The sequence below is a fragment of the Clupea harengus genome, chromosome 10 (assembly GCF_900700415.2).
Source record: "Clupea harengus chromosome 10, Ch_v2.0.2, whole genome shotgun sequence".
In the NCBI taxonomy this organism is placed as follows: domain Eukaryota; kingdom Metazoa; phylum Chordata; class Actinopteri; order Clupeiformes; family Clupeidae; genus Clupea; species Clupea harengus.
Genome location: NC_045161.1, coordinates 2333530 through 2357718, shown reverse-complemented (window position 1 = coordinate 2357718; position 24189 = coordinate 2333530). Strand labels below are relative to the sequence as shown.

Genomic DNA, 24189 nt, shown 5'->3' with positions numbered 1-24189 from the left:
CTATATATGTAAGCTAAACTATTCATCGGATCTTACAGCGTGGGTGGGTGTACAGTCATGCTCTCAGGAGTTTCTTGAAAGGTACCTTAACTAACCTTAAGCAACGAAAAACATACAAGAATACATTGTGCTCTTTATAAAACAAAACAAGGAAACAAAAAATATATTTGAAAAAAAAAAAAAAAAAAGTTGATGTGAGAATCATTTTTGTATCTGGCCATATGAAAAGCAAACTTGCCATACATAAAGGGCAGGTTTATAAAGATGCACTGTATTAAGTGCCAAGGTGCGGTCCAAGCGAGTGAGGGAGGGAGGGAGGGAGGGAGGGAGGGAGGGAGAAGAGTCTTGCTCTGGGGACAGACAGAGGGGTTTACAGGGACAACAGAGAGAGAGAGAGAGAGAGAGAGAGGAACAGAACATGGAAATAAAACTCTGATACAGAGAGAGAGAGAGAGAGCAGTGGAGAGGGTCACCCCCCTGGAGGTGCAACCTCACTTCTGCACCGCCACTCTCCGGTAGAAGAGTAAGTACGGTGTGGAGGTGCTGCAGGTCTCGGGCGAGCAGGCGCGCAGGAAGTCTTCCTCCTCGAACAGGCGCACCTCAGAGTCGTCGAACAGCAGCCACTTCCCCTCGTAGTCCAGAAGGTTCTGAAGGGCCGGGGTCGTCACCCCGGTGACCCTGCGCTCCCTCTGCCACTGAGGCGTCCTTCTCCTTCTTCACTCCTCCGCTGAGGGGCTGTGAGCCGGAGGGAAAGCCACCCTTGTCTGCGCTGGCTTGCTGCTGTTTGGTGCTGCCCCCCAGCTCGTAGGTGGCCAGGCTCCTCTGCCCCCCCAGCAGACCCACTCCCTCCAGGGACTTCTTCACCCCAGGTTTAGCCCCGGTCACAGCCGTAGACACAGGGGCCGAGCTGGACCCCCGTGCACTCAAGCTGAAGGACACCTCTCCGTCGTCATAGTCCTGGGTGGTGGTGGTGGCGGCTGCTGCTGCTGCCTCCTCTTTCTTCAGAGCCTGGAGCTCTTTCTCCTCTTCCAGCCTTCCCTCCTCTTCCCCAGCAGCCCCCTCTTCCCTGAGGCCGATGTTGCGGAGGTCCGACATGCGGATGTAGGTGGTGTAGTGGCCGCTGCTGATGGTGACGCCGCTGTGCATGACCACGGCAAAGAGCTGGTAGGGTTGGCCCCTGGGGGCCGTGCCTGTGCTCCACTCCTCCAGAGAGAGCCGCAGGGGCGTCTGCAGGGGGGTGTTCACCTTCGACAGCCCCGCATACAGGTCCATCCTACAGCACGGAGCACAAGGGGCACTGATGAGTTCATGAGCGGCAGTGGTACAGGAGGTAAAGAAGTTGTTTAGTAATCAGAAGGTTGCTAGTTCGATTCCCTGTCGAAGTGTCCTTGAGCAAGGCACTGAACCCCCAATTGCTCCTGATGTGCAGTGTGCCATCAGTGTAAATGTAAAATGTGTATACATTGTAAGTCGCTTTGGATAAAAGCGTCTGCTAAATGACAATGTAAATGTCAACACTGACGGCAGTAAGGCTGTTCCCAAGTGGACAGCTCCCAGTATGTCAGTTCACACCTGGCATTAGAATGCGTCTCGGGTGACCACTTAGTGACCGGATCTCACTAAACATACAACATTTACGTTTGCAAATGAACGCAACAGCAGTGTGGCCTCACTTTTTAGAAATAAAAAAATTCAAATCATTTTTCATAATGTTATGAAAAAAAAGAGTTTTTACCACTGGCCATGCATATTAATATACCAATAAAACCTGAAGATCACCTCAAAAGTTGGGCAAAAGGCACATTGAGGTGCTTTTTTTCTTCTTCTCACTAGCTAGATTATCTTCCATCAGCTAGCTAGTTAGAAGCATTTGTTCACCCTATGGGCAACTAGAAAGCACAGGAGAGAACAGCAGCAGCTTTATCAACTTTAATAGTGTTTGGGGAGATACTCATTATTGATGTTTGAGTTTTACACCTGTACTTAGAACCGTCCACTTGTGATGGGATCACCCCAGATGCATGTTAATGCCAGGTGTGAACAGGGTCGGAGTTTCAGAATTTTAGATTTCAGAATTCCTTCATTATTTTGGGCATTTTAACATTTTGGCTCCCACCATGTAATAATAGAGCACAAGTTGGACTCACTCAGACGTGTTGGCAGCAAAGCACTTGAGGTGGATGGTTATGACCTCGGGGGTTTTGTCGAATAACAGGCTCCTCTCAGCCTCGGTGTAATGGTGGCAGGTCTCGCAGAAGTACTTGTCCTCCCCCACAATCCGCTCCACGGAAGCAAACTGGGAGATGGCCCACTTCAAAGTCTTGACCTCGGGCTTGGGCTCTGGAGAGACTGAGGGGGGGAAGAATCAGAGTGGAGGGGGAGTTACATCCACTGTTTACATCGGGGGGGTGACTGATGCCTACTAATAAGGAGAAGCTGATGTTGAAACGCACAAAGAGTGAAACAGAAACTGTGTGTGGATGGAGCAGCCTTCAAGTACACACTACTGTATTATAGAGTATGCACTAGGGCTGAACGATTCATTTAATTTGCGATTTAATCGCAATATGATAGAACGCGATTTTCTAACCGCAACGTTCGCGATTAAAAACGTGATCTAAAAAAAATTAAAATAATAATAATATATATATATATATATATATATATATTCTTTTTCTTAAGATGGTACATTTTGCACACAGTGTTTAAAAAGTGCATGCCTTGTGTTTATTTTTACAATGACTTTGTTTAAATTACTTAAATGCACAGTGGCAAAGCCACCGATTTGTTGTTCTTGATTCTGTAATGAGCAGTTAAATAAAAATGTAAAATATGGGAAATAATATTTTACACTAAATTTATCTAATTTTGTGTTGGTCATATTTAAATCATTCATTACGATTTGTTGGGAAAAAAAATTAGGATAAAATAAAAAAATTGCATATTAAATCGCAATCGCAATATTGGGGGGAAAAAAATCGCAATTAGATTATTTCCCCAAATCGTTCAGCCCTAGTATGCACTATTGTATTGTAGAGTATGCACTACAGTATTATAGAGTATGCACTATTGTATTGTAGAGTGTGCACTACTGTATTGTAGAGTGTGTATGCATGCGTGTGTGCACTATTGTATTATAGAGTGTGCACTACTGTATTATAGAGTGTGTATGCATGTGTGTGTGCACTATTGTATTGTAGAGTGTGTATGCATGCGTGTGTGCACTACTGTATTGTAGAGTGTGTATGCATGCGTGTGTGCACTACTGTATTATAGAGTGTGTATGCATGTGTGTGTGCACGCGCACCATCAGCACTTACTCTCTGAACTGCTGTCCCTGGGGGCCGGCTCATCCTCCTGGACCGGGACGCTGATGTCCTGGAAGTCCTCTCGGCGTTCGGTGAAACACTCACACTCCAGGCAGCGCGTCCTCAGCACCAGCTGACCCTGGAACAGGCTCTTCAGCACATCAAAGCCCTGCACCTCTACAGGAGAGAGAGAGAGAGAGAGAGAGAGAGAGAGAGAGAGAGAGAGAGAGAGAGAGAAAGAGAGAGAAAGAAAGAAAGAAAGAAAGAAAGAAAGAAAGAAAGAAAGAGAGAGAGAGAGAGAGAGAATATGTTCACCCCCACATAAGCCAACACTAATATCAGGACAGAAAGTAGCGCTTCAGCTTGATAACAGGGCATAAGTGAGAGGTTTAGAGTAGAGACAGGGACGGTTAGAGACTAACAGAATGGGATTTCCAGAACAATGACGGTAAACACAGCAAATATCCCCTCTACCAATCCAGTTCGATATACCAAATACCAAAACAAAACAAATAGGAATGACTCATTTTGAAATCCCTGCAAGACTGAGCGTCTGGGCATACCTTCACTCTGAGGCGTGCACTCCTTCTCAGGCTGACTCTTTGTCTTTTCTGATGTGGTGTTGTCTGCTGTGTCCTTGCATGCACTGGCGGCCTCTTTCCCATGATCCTCTCTGCTCTCGGCACGGCTGCTCAAGCGGCCCATGCTCCGGAACTTGGAGAAGATGCTGGGCTGTTTCCCTGACGACGTCTTCAGCCAGCTCAGCCGTGCTCGCTTCTTCCTCTTGCCCGCCTCTTTGGGTGCGCTCTCAATCTTTCCTTCCTCTGCCTCACTGCCGCCTCCTCCTCCTTCCTCCTTTTCGGCCTCCTGCACCTCCTCTACCTCCTTCTCCTCCTGGGTCCCGTTCACTGGATGCTCGATGGCGTCCGCTGTGGTGATGTCACTTCTGGAGGACTTCCTCTTGGAGCGAGTGAGAGGCTGATGCTGCTCCTCGTCAGTGTTCCGGCCCTTGGTCTGGGATTTCGGCTTCTTTTTGGCATTCCCAGCCTCAGTGTCGCTCTTCCTTTTCCCATTCATTTGGCCATCCGCTCCCGCTTCGTCGTCCTCGGAGGAGGAAGACCTTCTCTCCGTGGAGAGCTCCTCTTTCTTCTCCCCTGGCTCCGACTCCTGCTGCTGCTCCTTGCAGATGCCCTCGCAGGCCTCCTGTACGTAGGCCAGGATGCACTGAAGTACCTCTTGCGCGTCATGCTGCAGATAGCCCTCGTACATGGGGTTCAGCTGCCTGTGGAGACCAAAGGAAGAAGACATTTAGTGAACCATGCTGCAGTGTAGTACAGTGCATTTACACTGGGCAGTTTAGTCAAGTCTGCCTCCAAAACTAAAATGGAGTCATTTAAGATACTGTGTGTGCTGACATCATGTGTTTGGCCAGCTTGAGCCCTTCAGTCTGAGCCTAACCATCATGATACCCTACAGAAGCACCAGCAACCCAGAGCAATGGGAGATGGACACTAAACACACAAGTTCAAACAAAGTTGCAGCCATTTGTAAGGCTCCAAGCTGCAAGCAGAGAATCTTTGGATTGTAAAACACAGATGACCTAGTTACAGAATTACTCTGCTGTAATTAGATGTGGGTCACTTGTTTACAGATTCCGTCTCTTAAAAACATTCCAGAGGTGCGTTGTTCCACTAGGTTGACTCCTCACACCCCGGCTGATCTCTATCCTGTCTCTGGTTCTCTGCCTGTGCTTTTCCACACAAGGGTTAAACTACGGGCAGCACAATGGAATTAAGGGTAGTAAGTGTGGTATCGCATTGCAGGAGGATTTCTCGCTCATGTTTGGGTTCATTTGAATGGTCTCAGTCTGAGTGGTACAGTGGTCTCAGGCCTGCAGCTGAAGAGATGAGTTTTAACATGGATCTCAGAAACATGGGATATGTGGTCACTGTGGGCTACAGGTAAAAACCCCCCTCCCCTCCGTTTGTCTGGGTTACTGTGTGATCCTATCAGTGTAAACACCAAATAGATGAGTTTTAACATGGATCTCAGAAACATGGGATACCTGGCCACTGTGGGCTACAGGTAACACACACACACACACACACACACCCCCTCCGTTTGCCTGGGTTACTGTGTGATCCTATCACCAAATTCCATCAGATGAAATATTATACCAGATGTAGGAGTAAACTAACTGGGTAGAATCCAAAAGAAATGACCCTAGGTCAGCCTACCTAACGGGTAGCAATATAGTATTAAAAGAACAGGGACTACGGCTGAGTTCCTCAATTGAGTGGAGCTAGATTCATTCAATTTACCAAGATAGGGCCCTTTAATAAAATATTGTATTTCAGCAAAGCGCAGAAAGACGACCACGCAGAAACCTTCGCCCACTCCCAGTTCCGTCGTTGGTTTACAAAGTGGTTCCTTACACATCCAAGAAAAGGATGGGGGCGTCACCATCCCTAAACCACTAAATTGCTTGGTGAGCAATTATCTCCACCTACTGCAGCTAGGATGGATGAGGTAACAATCTGTACCTGGATCTGTCTGATCCTGTACCATATCATTTGGGAAACCTCTGCAAAGCCTTCCTAAAGTAAGGGAGCATTCTCTACAACACTGCTACAAAAATGCTTTTCTGGCCTTCCCATAAAAGGCAAACCTTTTTTTACTGAACTCATGTGTGCAATCTATCCATAAGGAGTCTTACAATAAGCATAGTCTTGATTACAGTCATTCAACCAAATTCATTACACATGAACAGTTTTAATGAATCTACTGCCTATTTACAGTGTCCATTATAATTGTGCTTCCAGACAGCCAGTTTGCCATTTGATTATCTCTTCTTCCAATTACAGCAAGATAGATGTGTGGATCGAGATTAAGTTTCACATTCTCATGAACACAGTTCAACTGGAATGAAGTGAAAACAAAACACACTCAGAAGTACCCAACCTCACCACAGAGCTTGCAGCCTGGGGGGCACGATGCGCTAGCCAACTTGTATTAAATGTCACTGATGGTGTCTAACCTCTCCGCCCTCCTCACACCCACCCCCCCGCTGTAGTACCCGAGTGAGTTGAGCAGCTTGCGCGGGGGCGTGGAGAGCTCGCCCTCGCTGTAGTACCTGAGTGAGTTGAGCAGCTTGCGTGGGGGCGTGGAGAGCTCGCCCTCGCTGTACTTGTCGGGGTTGAGCAGGAAGTTGGACTGCAGCTGCTCCACTGAAGTGATGAGACTGTAGAAGCTTCCCAGCAGCTCCATCTGAGCAGGGACCTGCTCCTCCTCTTCAGTCCGCTCCTGCTGCCACACACACACAGGTACACACACCAGAGGGTTAGAGTAGGGACAGGAAGACAGTACGAGTCAGTCACCACTGCACTGGAAAGAACTGCAGTTGGGATTATAGGGTCACATACTGAACGGAAAGAATCAAAACGCTTTTAAAAGAAATTGCAGCAATAGGTAGAGAAGTTGTAGTGAATCAAACTAGTACCAGCTGGAGCTGAAAGACCAATACATCAATGCTCCATTGGAAACGTCCACAAGTAGTTGTGTGAGTTCATGCATTCTTGTTGTTCAAAAGGTGCAGAAGGGCAAAAACAATTCATGATTTCAAATAGTAACTGATAGTGCCACCTCAAACAAACTCGACTAACCTCTTCCTTCTTGATGGCCTCCTTTTGTTTATCTCTGCACTTGGACAGCTTGTACAGTTTCTTAATGGCCTCTTTAAATCCAGGGCAATGGTACAAGACCTACATGTGGAAGGGGGGACACAAAGTCATTTTTCAACTCACTAAATACCATGTCTGACGATGTCCAAGTACAGTCACATTCTGTCCCACTGCTAAATGTATCAATTAATAATAAAAATGTGTGGGACTGCAGTTTAAAATGCTTCCACATTGTAATATGTAATAGCCAGATGTAGCATGCAAGTATTCCATAATCAGTAGACTGTCATTGCAATAGTCAACACACCTGTAGGATGCTGTTCAGGTAGCAGGTATTTCCAAGGTTATTCAACCCAACAAATGGCACCAGGTTCTCCCTCCTTTCACAGGTAAGAGGAGATGTCGGACAAGGACCTGGTACCACCTGGTCAAAACTGAGAGGAAAAGAGCAACTTCGTGTTTAATGTCAATTTACCTGTTCAATGACAGGTTTGCACTGCTAAAATGCTGTGAACCTTTAACATGAGCATGACATGACAACTTGAACGTGACCCAATTAAAACTCCACACCCACATCGGAACATTGACAAAAAAATAAGTCACCTAGCAGGTTCTTCTGCTTCCGAAGGCTGTGCATTCTGCTCTTCTGGCTGAGTCTCAGAGAAATCCAGTGCCCGCTTGGTCTCTTTCTTCTGGAAGAACTTGAGAGAGAGTTTGCTCTTCTTGATGGGGCTGCCAAGCGCCGCCACCACGCCATCTGCCTGAAGTCCTGGCATTATGCTACCGGAGCAGAGCTGATGTCCAGTCGTCGACTCTCGTCACTGAACACAAATGAACGTTAAGCGTTAGTAATATTTGGCCACATATTCCAAACGTGCGGCAGCATTAAAAAGTTGAGGATACTATGATTGAACTTCACCAACTAACGTTAGTCATTAAAAAAACAAGACATCCGAGAAGACGTTTTCTAAGACATTTGAATATTCTGATTCACTCTGCAATTATGACAAGTCAACAACAGATGCAATCGCAAACATTCTCACAAATGATGGGGTTTCTAACTTGGATATGGCTAAGTAACACTCAACTACGAAGATTAGCTTTCAGTTAACATAGCTAGCTAGCTGCATACGTTATCGCTAGCTTGCTTGCTAACGATGTCACATTCAACGCAATACGTTATCAGACACATTTTTAACAATTTGTCGAATGAATGAACGGATGGCTGTCATAGCAACGCAAAATATACCCTTATGTGATTAGCATTAATTAAATGCTATTTCTGTTTAAACTGAATACACAGGTACATCCGCTTGTAACCTAATAAGTAAGCAAATCGAACTTCACGGATACCTTGCGGTTGGTTCAATGCTAGCAGCTAGCTAGCCAACAACACGCGCGCTAATAACACAGATGCTAAGGCCCACTGTTCTGCTTGATGAGCTCCAGGTTTTAACACAGTGGGGTTAAGAAAATAAAACGAAAAACACTCTCCAAAATATGCGCCAACATTAATTAAGACAACAGCAAAATGAAAACAAGCCACATCGCTATAAAATTTACGAATATGACAAACTAGCCACTGGCTAACAAGACAGCCAATCGTGGAGGAGAGTACGAACACGCCGGTTCATTTTTCGATAACTATCGTTAGTTCAACCTTACATAAGACAATTCTACGCAGTCATTAAAAACCTCACGATTAACTTAGAAAACCACTTACCGACTAAATTATGACGGACATTATAACTGTTACCATCCTTCGATATTTTACTACGGCAAAGCAAATATTCATGTGTGTTACATTGGTAAACAATTTGACAACCGACGCTTGTTCCGTGTGGAACTTGGCGCTTTTTCCGAATGAAGAACCACCGTAACAGCGCCTGCAGAGGGTCCTTTTTTCTAATCTTTACAAACAATACCATTGATACATTACATAAATTATTCTTTAGCATTATAATAGTAGAACCCTACCACATCTTATTTTATATTTACACTCACTAGAATATAATTTCCAGGCAATCCGTGGGCAGCATGTGGTATTTCGGGCAGACATATTGGTAAGGGAAAATAGCCCACCGGGACCCTATGGCTGTGACAGTAGTAGTTTATTCGTGCAACCAGCAGGAGTTAAATCTTTCAGTGGCCTGTCCTTCGCTGCGTAATACATAAGTCTTTACATGTGCGTTGAAAATACGTCTTCAAAATATATTTGATTCTAGTTAGATTTACGAGCTGCTTTTTTCTCCATGTTAAACTCAACTAAACAAGCAAGACAATGAAAATGTTTCCTGTTAATTACTTGTGAATAATCATAATATTTTGCAAAACAAGCTCGACACAGAAATGCCTGGGTATGCTACATACATAACTTACCCCAACAACAAAGTCTGGATTTGACCAAGCCCCATCTGTAAGCTTGCTCTTTACAACCAATTACTGTATATATACAGTCGATGTTTTCAACAACTGTAATTTTCATAGCTCACCAGCAGATGGCAGGTCTTACTTTTTTTTTTAAATCAGCTGTAATTATATATCTCATAATTTTATTTAAATTTAAGTTCGAGCTCAACGTCTTTATCGGACCTCTTACATACAAATGTGTGGTTCAGGGGAAAGCATCGGCTGTCAGTGTCGGGTGACCTTATAAATTGTGACACATGACACTTTTTCTCCATAGGCGACCAGTTCTCCATTTATTTTTGTCTGACCACGGTCATTGTGTGTAGGTTTTTAAGATGGGGACATGGTGGATAGTGTTTTTAGGAGGATTACTATCTTAATGTTGTACTTTGGAGGCCTGTGAGGTTACAGCCTAGAACGTTTAGATAATTTGGTTGGGTTTGACCAGATTTCGTCAGGTGTCTAAATTAAGAAGGTAAAATTCAGGTTCGATTTATTGAGCATTTGGTTGAGGTGAAAACGGCAGATAGCCCAGAGTTTATGCTATCTGTAGCCTACATGAGAAGACATTAATGCCTTTTTAGAAAGGTGAGTTATGGAATTATCCGCCTTTGAAGGCTATATTGTGCATGCGAGAATGGAATCAATCAATAGGATTTGGCCATTTGCACAATTTACCAGTCATATCAGTTTTTTAACGACTTCACCTTCCCTATTGTATTTTGTCACAGGAAAATCTTGTTTTCTCTTTATGAAAACCATGTGTGTTGGTGCTGCGCGCGAAGGGATTTGTGCCCGGAAGCGTAGCCCAGCAAGGAATAGACTAGACATTTGCCATGTTATAAGCTTGAATTCCCTACAGCATAATATATCTGTAGAGCTGTGGTTGTAGATTTCCCCGGGGAAGAGACATTCTGGCGTGGTGTTGAAGGAAATAGACTATTGCACTGCAAAAATGATAGGCATGTCCTGAAACCACTCTACTCCTTCCATGCTGTTTTTTAATCAGTGAGCTATGGGTCTTAGTAGGCTAGTACCTTAGCCCAGCTAAACCACAGATACACATGTGTGTGACACTCTGCATAAAGGTGAACTGTAATACATGTCTCTTAACCCCCCCCCCCCCCCCCCCACCCCCCCTCAAAAAAACGCAATCTCTTTCCCTTTCCCTTCCTGTCATTTGTTATCATGTCCTGATCATTCATCGGGAGAAAAGTACTGTAGGACCATAAGAGAGCTTGAGAGCTCTGAGCCGTGAGGGATCTGACCCCCAAGCTTCCATTGGACAGGCTGAGGGGGAAGGGGGTGTGTCTAGGCGCTGCGCTGCGCTCCGCCATCCCCTCCATGCTTCTCTCAACAACAACTGTGCTCTCTAGCTCCAGTTCCAGATGCTGCCGCAGCAGCTGAGAGGCAGAGGGAGGAGGACCCGTCTAAGCCGCTCTGAGCTGGATTTCTGCAAGGTGCGCTGGGCTCTGCGGTAGACGGTCAGGGAAAATACGGGCCCCACAGCAGCGGAGGTAAGAGATGTGAGATAATGCATTCCTCTCATCTCCCTTTCCTCTGCTCTGCCATTCAGCTCTTATCACACACCAATTTCCAGCTCTGCTCTGCTCTGCTCTGCTCTCTCCGGGCATTTCATTGCCTCCCTTTTTTTCCACCTGATCTCTGCTGTCTCAAGATCTCTCCTTTCCTCTCTTTTCATCTCTCCTCTCAGCTGCCCTCCTGTTTTCTCATCTCTGCTCCCGTCTCCTCTTTTTCCTCATTCTTCTCCTTCATTGAGTGTGGAATGCCCTCAGGGGGCATTTATCTCTGTTTCCCCTTTTAAACCTTGGAGCATTTTATAGCTACAGCAGCTACAGGATAGTGTCACACACACACACACGCGCGCGTGCGCACACACACACACACACACACACACACACACACACACACACACACACACACACACACACACACACACACACACACACACCGTTCAAGCACAGAGCACTCTTTCGGTGCTGATGCCTCGACGGTACAGTATGTCTTCTTCAAGCAGAGCTCTTCCTTTCCTTCAGCTGAACCGAGGTCAGTGAATCGCTGCTGCTCCATATTTCAGTGTTTGTCTCGGTGGGCTGCTGCCTTCTCTTTAGCTCCCCGCTGTGGCGTCTGATGTTTACCAGCTGGCCCTTTACTGCCAGGGAGGGAGAGCCATCGCACTTCCAAGCATCACACGTCGGATCACGCCGTCATTATTATACTGGCTCGTTAGCGCTGCACCAGGCTGCTCTCTGCTGCAGGCTCTCCGCACGGCTGCACAAACATTCTGCCTGCGCCGAGCCTGAATTGGGGGGTTCGTGTGCCGCGGCGCTCTGGTATTCTCCGGCGTGTGGGGCTGCCAGGGAGTGGATGCACTGCACTGCCCTGCTACATTAGATCCAAGCGCCTGAGGCAAGAGGCCAGGGAAAAGGGCTGTTTCCTGCAGGAATGGTGCACGCTTCTTTCCAGTGCACTGACTGATGCAGGATCAGTGTGCTTGACTTGTGATTAGCTACCTGTAGGTTGTGTATCTTGAACGCTTTGGGGTGGGGTGGGGTGTTCCCAGATCAGTTGAAGAACCCAGGTGTTGAATGGGCTTGATGAGGTGGGCACACTGGTGCCCCAACTGTGGCACAGGCTCGGCTCTGGTGGTAAACACTGTGAAACTGCTCATGCTGAAGATCCTATGTGATCACCTGACTCGGGGTTGCATTCCGACACACTGTGGGTTTGCCCATAGGTGGATTGGGGGGGGGGGTAAGGGATGTTGGGAGGGGGCAGTGTGCAGTGGACCGGGTGGACCCAGCAGGGGCCACCCAGGAGCTGTGAGCACTCCACTGAGCATGATGGTTAATTTCACAGGGCAGCCTCTCTCTCTCTCTCTCTCTCGCTCTCTCTCGCTCTCTCTCATACACACACTCACATACACACAGAGAAAGCTCTTACCCAGAGTGCAGTCCCTCAACCTAAACATACCAGACATTTTTTTCTGAGTGTCAAGAGAAACGCTTTACGCACTTCTGCTCCTGGAGAGCTCGCTACCATCACGCACCACACGGAACAACAACGCTCTCGCTCTACCCTCCTTTTCTGTCTCTTCTTCTCTCTCTTCTTTTTCCTCTTTTTCCTCAGTCTCTCTTCCTCTCTTTTTACCTCAGTCTCTCTTCCACAGTCCTCCCAGTCTCTGCTCTTCTCCCTGTGTTTTGTTTTTCCTCATCTTTTCCATATCTTTTTTACTTGTTTTTTTTTTTTCTCATTCTCTAGCTTTGCAAATAAAAGACTCGATTGATTTGTGTTTGTAGTAATGCCCTTATCATGGTTGGGCATGTGCTTATGGAAGGTTCCAGATGGCTTCAACCCTTCAGCCTGAGTGCTCCTGACAGAACGCATAAAGTCAAAGAGCAGATGAGTTTTAAAGTTCCCCAAAGATGCATTTTTGTTATTATTTAAAAAAATTGGTGGCATAGCAAAAGGAATATATCTCTGCGAAACTTGTTTGTCATTAGTGTTGCCAACTTGGCAAGTTGAGAGACCCTCAAACCCCTAGGCGACTGAGCTCAGAGCCTTTCATCCTGTGTGAACACACGCCTGCTGCAGATGGGGCAAATGTTTGCGTGTCTGTATGTGTGCATATTTGTATGTATGTTATTTGTGTGTGTGTGTGTGTGTGAGAGTGTGAGTGTGTGTGTGCTCATGTACATGTCTTAATGCGCGCGTGCGTGTGTGTGTGTGTGTAGGTAAAGGGGGTGTGAATGCGGGTAGTCATATTCAGTGTTGACATAATTTACAACAGATTTTTTTTCTCATCCCTCCAGCTATGGTTTTGTTTACTTTCATCTCCATGTCCTGATGCACTGAAGTCAGTTTGCAGGGAGAGCTATGCAGCATGTTTTGGACGGGATTAGATCTCCCTGGCACGTACACGCTTATATGGACTCAGTTAACATGCAACTGACCACGAAGCTGCAGTGTCAGGTTTCAGTCTCACTCATCCCTCGAAATGATCCAGAAAGAGTGAAGACTCAATGTGGTCTCTCCAAACGGAGGCCACGAGGAGAGGTGCACTGATCTGAGTATCATGTTTGCCAGAGGGGGCTGTGGTGTCATACTTTCCCCACTCTGACTCACTGACCCACAGCTGCACATCTGCAAGAGCAATAACAGGATGGAGGCTGAGAGAGTCAATGGTGTTCCACGCCGGGCGTCAGTGTCACCGCCGTAAAACAATAGTGTGATGGACGGACTGACGGACTGTCTACTGACGGCCTGGGCTTGGTATCCACCTCTCCCAGTAGAGTGGTTTGACAGCGGCTGCTGAAAGGGAGATGAGTGTGGTTCCTGCTGCTGTGGAGGAGAGCCTTGTGGCGTGTGGGAGTGAGATTGTCTGTCAGCACATACTTTAAACCAAAGTGATGCAAGTGAAGAAGTCTTACAAACACAAGCTTGAAATATTACAGGTTCTTCAAGTTTTCAGCATAGACAGGTTACTTAAGGTTATCTTTGGGGGCCCTGGGATGAAGGGTCCTTTGGCGATCAGGTTTTGCTGGCCCCTTGTGATCCCGTGTCCTCTGTTTCCTGCAGAAGACGTTTCTCCAGCAGCGGAATGGAGAAACAATGGATGAGGTCATTTCTAAGCATTGGTTGCCGCCCCTTAGGTCCAGCACACATACACTTGCTTTCTCTCTCTCTCTCTCTCTCTCTCTCTCTCTCTCTCTCTCTCTCTCTCTCTCTCTCTCTCTCTCAGACACACACACACACACACACACACACACACGGACCTACACACCTCTGAGCACTCAGGAAAAAACAACACGTGAAAGTCGGGCCTGCACTGACGATCAAGGTTTCCACTTGTGATTGGAAGACTGAGAGAGCTGAGGATCTTGCCAAACTTTTCTGTTGGCACTCACTCACTCACTCTGTGCAGCCTCTTAGGCAGTGGTGTGGGCTGTCCGTGGGCAGGGTAGAGCTAACTGAGATGAGCCCGGCCTGCCAGTGCCACCCTGCCTTGGCACAGACACGCTCCCTAAGGGGTAGAGATGGTGTGGCCTGCAAGGAAACACTTGCCATCTACAGAGAAAGCGAACACTTGCACAGTGGCAACATTATGTGATTGTGTGTCGTTGACCAAACCCATTTCCTGGTTGCCGTGCTCGTTTGTGTTGTCACATAATGGGGAGGAAATGTGAGGTTGTTTTAGCTATGTGTTGTCAGATTGTCATCCACTAATCTTTACAATAAGGTTGTTCATATAATCAACAGTTTTTCTGTGGGTACTGCAGTCATTGATACCTTCTAATTAAAGGAGAGTGTGTAGTGAGCTAGACTAATGTCTGAATGGAGATGAAGGATACAGCTCCAGAAAAGACCCAGATGGTGGACTCTAGGGTCCTTATTCTGACCATTTATTCCTAAAAACATTTTTCACGTCTTGTCACATTTGCCCTAAAAAGAGGCGAGTAAGGGGCCATTACTGAGAGTCTGTTTCTATGGGTGTGCTTGCATGATTCAAATCACCAGTGATGTATTCGGCTTTTGAGGGCATCTGTGTGGCGCCTGAACGGGATCTCTTCAAGCGGAGTGTTTCCCTTTAATCTCTTTGTTTCCTCGCTATGGGATTATGATGTGACATGTGTTCTGGTCTCCTACTGTCAGGACAAGGCTGTGACAGAAATACTGCTCTTTGTGTGTGTGGGTGTGTGTGTGTGGGGGGGGTTATTTGTGTGTTTGTGTTTTAGCATTACCAGAGACTTGGACACGGACGTGTTAGCTACTAAATCCAAACTGTCCACCTGCGTCCCATGCAGCATGAGTCCACCGGGTCCACTTGGTCCTGTGTCCCTGCGCATTTGAGTGCTAGTGTTTATGATTGGGATCAGTAATTAAAACCGTAAAACACAGAGTGTTCGGCCAAGCTGCTCTCAGACAGCCGTCCACATGAATTTGAGATCCGATGACTTACTGTCCAATAAAAGTTTAACAATGCCTTGCCAGTCCCCACCGCTCCCTCTCTCCTCCTCTCCTCCTCTCCTCCTCTCCTCTATTCCTCTCCTTATCCCTCTGGCGGCAGGGAGAGACTTTATTGCCCTCAGAGTACCACACCTCAACAGCAACTCTGAGTGATAATTACACCCCCGCGCCTGAGCAAGCGTTGAAACACATCGACAAGCCTCTGAAAGATGGCAGGGAGACAGCAGCGAGTTATGGGATGCGTTGGGGGGGAGGGAGGGAGGGGGGGGGGTGTTTGGAGGGCCAAGGGAGAGAGGAGTGTAGTATTTAACCGTTTGATGTTGCCCATCTTTCAGATTTCCTCTCTCTGAAGACAGCGCAAATGGTTCGTATCGAGCTTTTGGAATGCTGATAAGCTTTGCAGTATATCAGAAAATCGACTGTGAGCTATATCATGTCATCAGTCCCTCTGCCTCTCGCCTCCCCTTTGTGCGCGCGTGTGTGTGTGTGTGCGTGCCTGTAAATGTGTGTGTGTGTGTGTGTCTGTAAATGTGTGTGTGTGTGTGTCTGTAAATGTGTGTGTGTGTGAGTGTGTGTGTGTGTGTGTGTGTGTGTGTGCCTGTAAATGTGTGTGTGTGTGTGTCTGTAAATGTGTGTGTGTGTGTGTCTGTTTGAACACGTGCCAAGCATGTAGAGAGGAGACAGAGGCCCCAGGGCGAGACGGAAAGTGTTGGCAGTGCCCAGCGCGCGGTGTGTACTGGCCCAGGAGAGAGCTCCAGTGTGGGGCCAGCCCAGAGGTGCTGCCCACAGGTGTTTTACTGTGTAAGAGGGCATCTCTTCTCTTCTCTTCTCTTCTCTTCTCTTCTCTTCTCTTCTCTTCTCTCTCCCTGTTTCATCCCCAATCTGGCCTCCACCAACCTCAACCCAGTGCCAGCCTACTATACACTACACACCTTAAATCAACTCGGGTGGAGAAGGAGGAGGAGGAGTAGCAATCATGGTATCTGTCTCTGTGTGTGCGTGTGTGTGTGTCTGTGTTTGTCTAAAGGAATGTTTGTGCAAGCTTACTTTTTTCAAATGCCAGCGTTAGTGTGTGTAGGAATGCGTGACCATGGATGCCTTCCCAAACGCCGGTGTGGAGAATCTGTGCTTTTGTCTGGGTATCTCAGGTCACTGTTCTGGTGGGTTCCGTGAGATTATAATGACCGGTATTTTAAAGAGGCCTGAAGTGTATATCCCTACAGCCATATGTCTCCAGTCATGTTAAACCCCACTTCCACTGAAAGGGATTAGAAAGGAACAAATAGTCCTCAATTCCACTGTTTTACCACTCCTCTGCCATCTTCACTCCCATGAATTCATCTCAAAAGGGCTTTCTGGCTCTGAAATTTGAAACATAACAAAGGATCTTTGAGGGAAATGTCAAATGTCAGAGTGCAGGGAAAATGGCAGCCATAGTTTGAGAATGCCACTGCTGTGAGGGAATGAGATGCTGGTGCGTTGGCGTCTTGATGCACTCCTCCAGTCCCCAATCTCACTTTCCCTCTCTCTCTCTCTCTCTCTGTCTCTCTCTCTCTCACTTTCCCTCTTTCTCTCTCTCTCTCTCTCTCTCTCTCTGTCTCTCTCTCTTTCTCTCTCTCTCTGTCTCTGTCTCTCTTTCCCTCTTTCTCTCTCTGTCTCTCTCTCTCTCTCTCTCTCTGTCTCTCTCTCTTTCTCTCTCTGTCTGTCTCTGTCTCTCTTTCCCTCTTTCTCTCTCTCTCTCTCTCTCTCTCTCTGTCTCCATTTCTTCTCTCTACAGGGGGTTTGTCAAAGTGTACAGCACAAGAAAAGGAGAATGAAATATGCTGTTTTTATTCTGCCTTTCAAACCAGAGGCTACGTTTCTGTGTCGCTACTAGCCCTCCCCCTGTTTCTTGCGCTCGCTCTCTCGCTCTCCCTTCCTCCCTCAAATGATTGTGTTCAGGGAAATTGATATGATCTCTCACATGCTGCCTGTATGAGAACTTCAATAGGGGGAGGGAGGGAGGAGAGAGAGGGGAGTGTGATGATTGAGAAGGGAGAGGAAGGAGATGGAGATAGGGGGGGGGGGGGCGAGATGGACAGAGATGAAGAGAAGGTAGATTGAGAGAGGGAGCCAGGGAGAGAGAGAGAGAGAGAAAAGACAGGATGGAGAGAATGGGCGAGCGACAGAGAGAGAGGCGTATTGATAGAGCGGCTGTTTTGTCTTTCAAGCAATCTCGCACTTTTATCGGCGTCAGCAGTCTCCAGGAGCTTGCTGCTGCTGCTGCTGCTGCTGCTGCTGCGACATCATTGAGCCTGTTTTACGCAGTACTCCATTGTGCTGCAGCAGGAGTGGAGGAGAGAGAGGGGGGGCTGACTGAGAGACAGAGAAATAAACACAGAGAGGGAGACAGACAGGTGGAGAGGGAGACAGACAGGTGGAGAGGTTGACAGACAGGTGGAGAGGGAGACAGACAGGTGGAGAGGGAGACAGACAGGTGGAGAGGGAGACAGACAGGTGGAGAGGTTGACAGACAGGTGGAGAGGTTGACAGACAGGTGGAGAGGGAGACAGACAGACAGGTGGAGAGGTTGACAGACAGGTGGAGAGGGAGACAGACAGGTGGAGAGGTTGACAGACAGGTGGAGAGGGAGACAGACAGGTGGAGAGGGAGACAGACAGGTGGAGAGGTTGACAGACAGGTGGAGAGGGAGACAGACAGGTGGAGAGGTTGACAGACAGGTGGAGAGGTTGACAGACGCTGTTTGTGTGAGTGAGAAAGATAGAGGAGCACTTGGCCATTGCACACACCCTCTATCAATCAGGAGCCACATAAAAGTGTTTTATTTTTTACAGATTGCAGAAGTTTCCACTGAGACCGTCCTGGAGTCGGATCAGCCAGAACTCATAGCTTAGTCTAATGAGCAGCCGCGAGAGGAGTATTGGGGTCAGGGATGAAGGATGTGGGTCATCTTTATGTGATGGTGGCTCCCTCGGTGTGTGTGTGTGTGTGTGTGTGTGTGTGTGTGTGTGTGTGTGTTTGAGTGTGTGTGGTGTGTGTGTGTGTCTGTCTACCAGTCTACCAGTGTGTACATCCATTGCCGCTGCAGGCTCAGTAATCCTCCCACGCTGAGTTGTGTGTAAGCTGACTCACAAGGCCAGCGTCTCTCACACCAATTTGAAAATGGCCCCACAATGCCCTGTGCTGCAGATGTGTTGCCACGTGCTTCATTGTTGTCCGCCTCTAAACCCGCACTGCTTCACCACCGGCCCGTTGGCCTGTTGCCCATTCACACATTTCTTTGTGATTCATGCGTTAGTTCTGATACTTGGAGCCATGGTCTGAAATAGGATTCATGTCCATTCCTGGGCAAATCAGACCATTCATATTTTCATTCAAAATAAACTTGGGATTACAATTTTTTCCTACAAATCAGAGTTTTTTTCATCAGTTTAGTGGTTTATTATCCTAATGTGTTTTATGGACGATCACAGCAGTATAACTGTCCCAGTACCCAGGGGTCCAGGCGGCAGCAGCAGCAGCAGCAGCAGCATGTTTTGAGTGTTTGATTGGTGAGATCTGAGCTGCTGGTGCGCTGGATGTGAGGGTTTAAGGTCTCAGCCTTACAGTAATCCCCCATCAGGAAGGGACTCGCCTCGCACAGATCCTTGGGTGACAGATGTGGTGGAAGGTGGTCGGAAATGAGAAATGCTTCGCTCGAGGAGGAAACCTTTTACTTTCATTTCTCCTCCAATTTCTTGCTGTTTTTTGTCTAAAACTAGCTGAAAGCCAACATCCTAGCCTTGGAAAACACCAACAACAGCACAGTAGGTAAAGAGGAAAGCTAGGTGACTTGAGAATGGTTGCAGTTTGATATTATATATTTGGTGACATCATCCTGTAAAAGCTACATTTTCAAAGGGTTTTGGACCTGGATCCCATAATTCTAGTGAACGTTGACGGTGCAGCCGTGTGTGTCGTGTGTGTCGTGTGTGTGTGTGTGTGTGTGTGTGTGTGTGTGTGTGTGTGTGTGTGTGTGTGTGTGTCCTGTGTGTGTGTGTGTGTGTGTGTGTGTGTGTGTGTGTGTGTGTGTGTGTGTGTGTGTGTGTGCAGCTGGCCACTACCAGATTGTCCTCAAGATCTCAGCTACTTCTGTAAGTCTTTTCGGAGTGGTTCACAGATTCACCAATATGTGAGGATGTGTGTGTATGTGCATACAGTAGGTCTGTCCCAGAGTCTCAACTGGGAGCTCCTTCCTTCTGCCCCTTCTGGTTTCCCCAAGCAACACAGATCCCATTATTCTGCCAGTGGTGTACAGCCTCATCCTCCGCTTATTCAGGGAATAATCCAGAAGGGGAAGAAATGGACAGCTCCTATCTCCCCTCGGTAGCTTTTTGTGTTGCAGTAATGTCATTATGCCGGCTCACAGAAGTATAGCCTGCTGACCCACATAGCTGCTAGCATGCACTGTGCAATAACAAAAAGATGACACAAACTGAACATTCACCGGGCTACTTTGTAATCCAGGCTCGCCAGGAGGGCGGCTGCCATCCCTGGTTTTATAGTAATGGCGGTTTAAAAATAAACCAATATGGTCTTGTTTCGGTTTGGTCCTCATTGCTGATGCAGCATGCAGAGAAGGGCCCTGGTGGTACAGCCAATGTGTTTACTCGGGCGAAGTTGCTGACAGCGGAGTTCTGTGGAGCCAGATGCCAAGGGATGAGAGAGAGAGAGAGAGAGAGATGCTGGGGTAGTAAACAGCGTTGATTTTAAATTACAAAGTGAGCTCACTTTTTTGAAAGGCACAGAGCTGTATGTAGCGCCCTCTCCCAAGGATTAAATAAGCCAAGCGCCTAGCCAGATTGATTAGAAAGTAATCCCAGCAGATCAGGTCAGATGATTACAGACGTGTGGCCACAGCCAACACTTCTAGGGCTAATCCGTTTTCTCTCGTCTTGTCTTTCTCTCTTTTTCCTTCTTTATTTTGTCTGTCTGTCTGACTCTCAGTCTGTCGGTCTGTACTCTCATTTCTGGTGGTGTTGCTTTACACTTGGACGGTGCTTCTGTTGGAAGTTCTTTCCAATATAACTTCATGACTTCTCTGCGGTGATGTTTTGGAGAACCTTGGGAAAGGGAGCACTCTGGAAGAGTAGCAGCCTGCTCCCGTGACTGTCAACAGGAAAGTCAGGCTCTTTGTGGTCATTCCATCTCTGGCGTGGAGTCTGGGAACTCCGAGTCTGAGTCCTGCAGTGCTGCTGGAATGGTCAGTTTGACAGAGAGAGAAAAAAAGAGAGGCTTCAGCGCTGTAAATCATGTAACATCTCGTAAAAACAAAGTGATGTGAAAGCAGTGGCAGAGAAAAAAAAAGCTTGGAAGAACAACCAGCCAAACTGCATAGGTTGTTTGTTTGTTTATTCATTACATTTCAATGTAACCAAGAATCTGCAGTCCAGTCTCCGTCATAACCAAAGGTGTCTGTTAGCCTGGTTTGGGCTCGGAGCACCACAGCCATGTGAAGTTTCTCTGTCTCTGTGTTTTTCTGAGACCGCCTGGTTTGGGTTCTCATACGTACCGCAGTCTGAGGCGATCAAATGCTCTGATATAATTTCCGAGAGAATTGGTGGAGAGAATGTAAGGAGAATGTATTTTAACTGTAATTACACAGATTGAGGTTTCTAGCAGAGAGCCAAGATTGCTCTCAGGCCAACTGCAGTGATAAGAGCCCCACAGGAAGCCTGGCTGGGCCAGCCATCTCTCCAGCGGAGGCAGCACAGGAGAGGCACTTTAACGGGGGGGGGGGTGAGGACCACATGATGGAAAACTCCCAGACCAGCACGTTTCCTGTTGGACGTCCCTGTGCTGAACCCCTGACCACTCACACACTGAGACCTCTGTCCCAGGCAACCAGGCTGGATGGGCGGGTGTGTTGTGTGTGTTGTTAACTATATGTAGCGTAGTGTGTGTGTGTGTATGTGTATATGTGTGTGTGTGGTGGTGATGTGTGTGTGGTGTGATGATGTGTGTGTGTGTGTATGTGTCTGGTGTATGTGTGGTGTGTGTGTGTGTGTGTGTTGTGTGTGTAGTGTGTGTGGGTGTGTGTGTGTGTGTGTGTGTGTGTGTGTGTGTGTGTGTGTGTGTGTGCGCGCAAGAGAATGAATGTGACCTTTGGCACACAATAATAGTAAAACAGCATATGCACATTTTCTAAAAACAGAGATATGATTTGTTGGAGTCAGAAGAGTGGTTCTAGTGATTGATTGTAAAAGGCTGTCTTGCACCGATAAAGATCTAAAAATTCCTCATAGCGAATCTTGACAATCCCCAGAATCCATCACTATTTTACTGCTGTGTGTACATTCTCTGTTGGCCTGAAGAGATCATCCCAAACACAGCCTTCGAAATTCCAAAGCTTTCCAGCCATCGGTGCACCAGTGGTCCAAATTGCTCCAGATGCTGTTGACCACTTTACTCTCTCTTGCTCACACACACACACACACACACACATACACACACTGACCGTATTCCTCTCTGACTACTTCCTGTTCATCGCACTGATCAAACACACACACACACATGTCGTACCCACACACATGCAAACACACACACACACACACAGCTGCCCAGATTTTCTGGACAGGGATGATAGTGTCTATTTCAAGCAGTGTAATTGGGATACTGAAAAACAAACAAGCATCCTCTCCTCTCTTTCTCTCTCGTTTGTCCATCATTCTTTCATGTGACTTCTCCCTGGATCCTCTACCTCCTCTCACGTAGGGTACTGTCTCTCTCTCTCTCTCTCTTTATCTCTCTCTCTCTCTCTCTCTCTCTCTCCCCCTCTTCTCTCATTGTGACCTGTGCTCTTGTCCTTGTCAGCTCTCTCTGTGCTGGTGGATGAGGAGGTAGTGCCGGCCCGTGAGGGTGGAAGGGTTATGGGCCGGGAATGCTAAAGCCGGCCTCTGTGGCATCAGAAGAATAACCCGGCTGAACTTGAGTGAAACCTTTCTTTTCAAATGTAATTATATAGTGCTGCAGAAGCCACAGTCTCCCTCGGAGAAAAACATACACTCGCCCTGAGAACGACTCGTGGAGGTTACGCTGGGCTGTAGACTAAATCCCTTGCCTGTGCTTTATGAGTGTGTGTGTGTGTGTGTGTGTTTTGTGTTTGTGTTTGTTGTTGTGTTAGTGCACCTTGACATTAGCATATGCTTCACTTGGATCTTCATGGGCTTTGTTTTTGTTGATTCTGTAAACTTACATTATTTTATGTAATAATTGTATGTGTGTGTGTGTGTGTGTGTGTGTGTGTGTGTGTGTGTGTGTGTGGACAAGAATGGGATTGTTGTTGAAGGGACGATGATCTCCTCCTCTATCGTCAGTGGAGGTGGAACGTGTTCTGAACCTTTGTGAGTCCTCTGAGTGTGTGTGTGTGTGTGTGTGTGTGTGTGTGTGTGTGTGTGTGGTGTGTGTGCGTGTGTGCGTGTGTGCGTGTGTGCGTGCGTGCGTGCGTGCGTGCGTGCGTGCGTGCGTGCGTGCGTGCGTGCGTGTGTGCGTGTGTGTCTAGTGTGACCTTGCTACCTCTTAAACACATACACACGCCTCCCATTCAGTCATAGCCATATTTTATGTATATCTTCCCAGGATGTCTCTGCCAACTCCTTCTCATGGCCACGTTGAGCTTCCCTTCTCTTGGTTTTCCCCGCACTGACAAACGCTATCAGCAAAGAGAAGAACATGCAGATGGAGGGAGAAGGAGCAGCTTCCCAGAAGCATGCAACCCTCCTTTTATTCTAGTCTCCTCCACCGCCCACCTCTCTCTCTCTCTCTCCCTGTCTCTCTCTCTCTCTCTCTCTCTCTCTCTCTCTCTCTCTCTCTCTCTCTCTCTCTCTCTCTCTCTCTCTCTCTCTTTTGATAACGCTGTGGTCTGCAACGGTTGATGTGCCAGATGAAATGACAAGCTACTCCCATGTTCTCGTGAAAAAAAAAGACTGTTCTTTTAAATTGCCCTGTCAGTCATCGTGCAGTGTGTGATTGTGAAATAATTGCTGCGTGTTTATGGTGTATTGCAGCGATTGCATTGTAGAGAAGGATGGTCCCCTCGGGGCCGGTGTAAACACAGGGAATGAGATGAAATATATCACTATGAGACGAGACGCCTTCCATTCATTTTGGGGGGAGGAGTCAACCCAGTGAGCAGCCGTCGGTTATTCTACATCTAACACACATGACTCATAGTGTGACCTTGCTTGTTAACTATATGTAGCGTAGTGTGGTGTGTGTGTGTGTGTGTGTGTGTGTGTGTGTGTGTGTGTGTGTGTGTGTGTGTGTTAGACGCTCTCCTTGCAGTACCATCCAAAAAAAAAAAAATCTAATTTCCCAAATTCCTGTGGAGATACCAGGACATTTTATTTTGCCAAAACAACAGGTTTACTCCTTGCAGCGCCTGTGTGAAATACTAGCAGGTGAGGGGAGGATGGCGTTGGTCCAACTCCCTCCCAGATGCAAAGCCTGCACACACACACACACTCCAGTCTGGGAGATCTGAGAGAGAGCGGGGACATCTCGGGTTGTGGGCACAGAGTTCGGAAAAGAAATCCAGAAAAAAGACAGAGAGAGAGAGATCAAAGAAAAAAGGAGAGCACAGTATTGTCTGTCTGCCAGCGTGACACAGGAAGCCAGGGGCTGGGAAGGAGTAGTTCAGGGTGGGAGGTGGAGGTGCTATCTGTCCTATGTCTGAAAAAGCAGAGCCTTCTTTCTTTCTCTCTCTGTAAATACACTTAAAGTATTTTTAGCTGAGAAAACAGATATTTAGTATCATTTCTCCCTGC

The 24189-nt window shown here is 47.2% G+C and overlaps 2 protein-coding genes across 6 annotated transcripts in view; one reads left to right on the top strand and one right to left on the bottom strand.

The window, feature by feature from the left end:
- Positions 1-427: 427 nt before the first annotated feature.
- usp1 (ubiquitin specific peptidase 1) lies at positions 428-8892 on the bottom strand. Its single transcript, XM_031574975.2, is given in 10 exon segments — positions 428-674; positions 676-1273; positions 2148-2349; positions 3321-3485; positions 3872-4590; positions 6442-6614; positions 6971-7069; positions 7296-7422; positions 7592-7809; positions 8712-8892. Coding segments are annotated over 9 exon segments (2439 nt in total). The 5' UTR covers positions 7765-7809; positions 8712-8892; the 3' UTR covers positions 428-491.
- Positions 8893-9831: 939 nt separating this feature from the next.
- Positions 9832-24189, top strand: part of kank4 (KN motif and ankyrin repeat domains 4) — a 54711-nt gene continuing 40353 nt past the window's right edge. For 3 of the 5 annotated variants that reach the window (XM_031574971.2, XM_031574968.2, XM_031574969.2), the window contains exons 1-2: positions 9833-9985; positions 10774-10914. The gene's annotated coding sequence lies outside the window, so the exon portion shown is untranslated. Of the gene's footprint in view, positions 9986-10773; positions 10915-24189 lie in introns of all 5 variants that reach the window. The other 2 variants (XM_031574970.2, XM_031574974.2) reach the window with 2 other exon arrangements.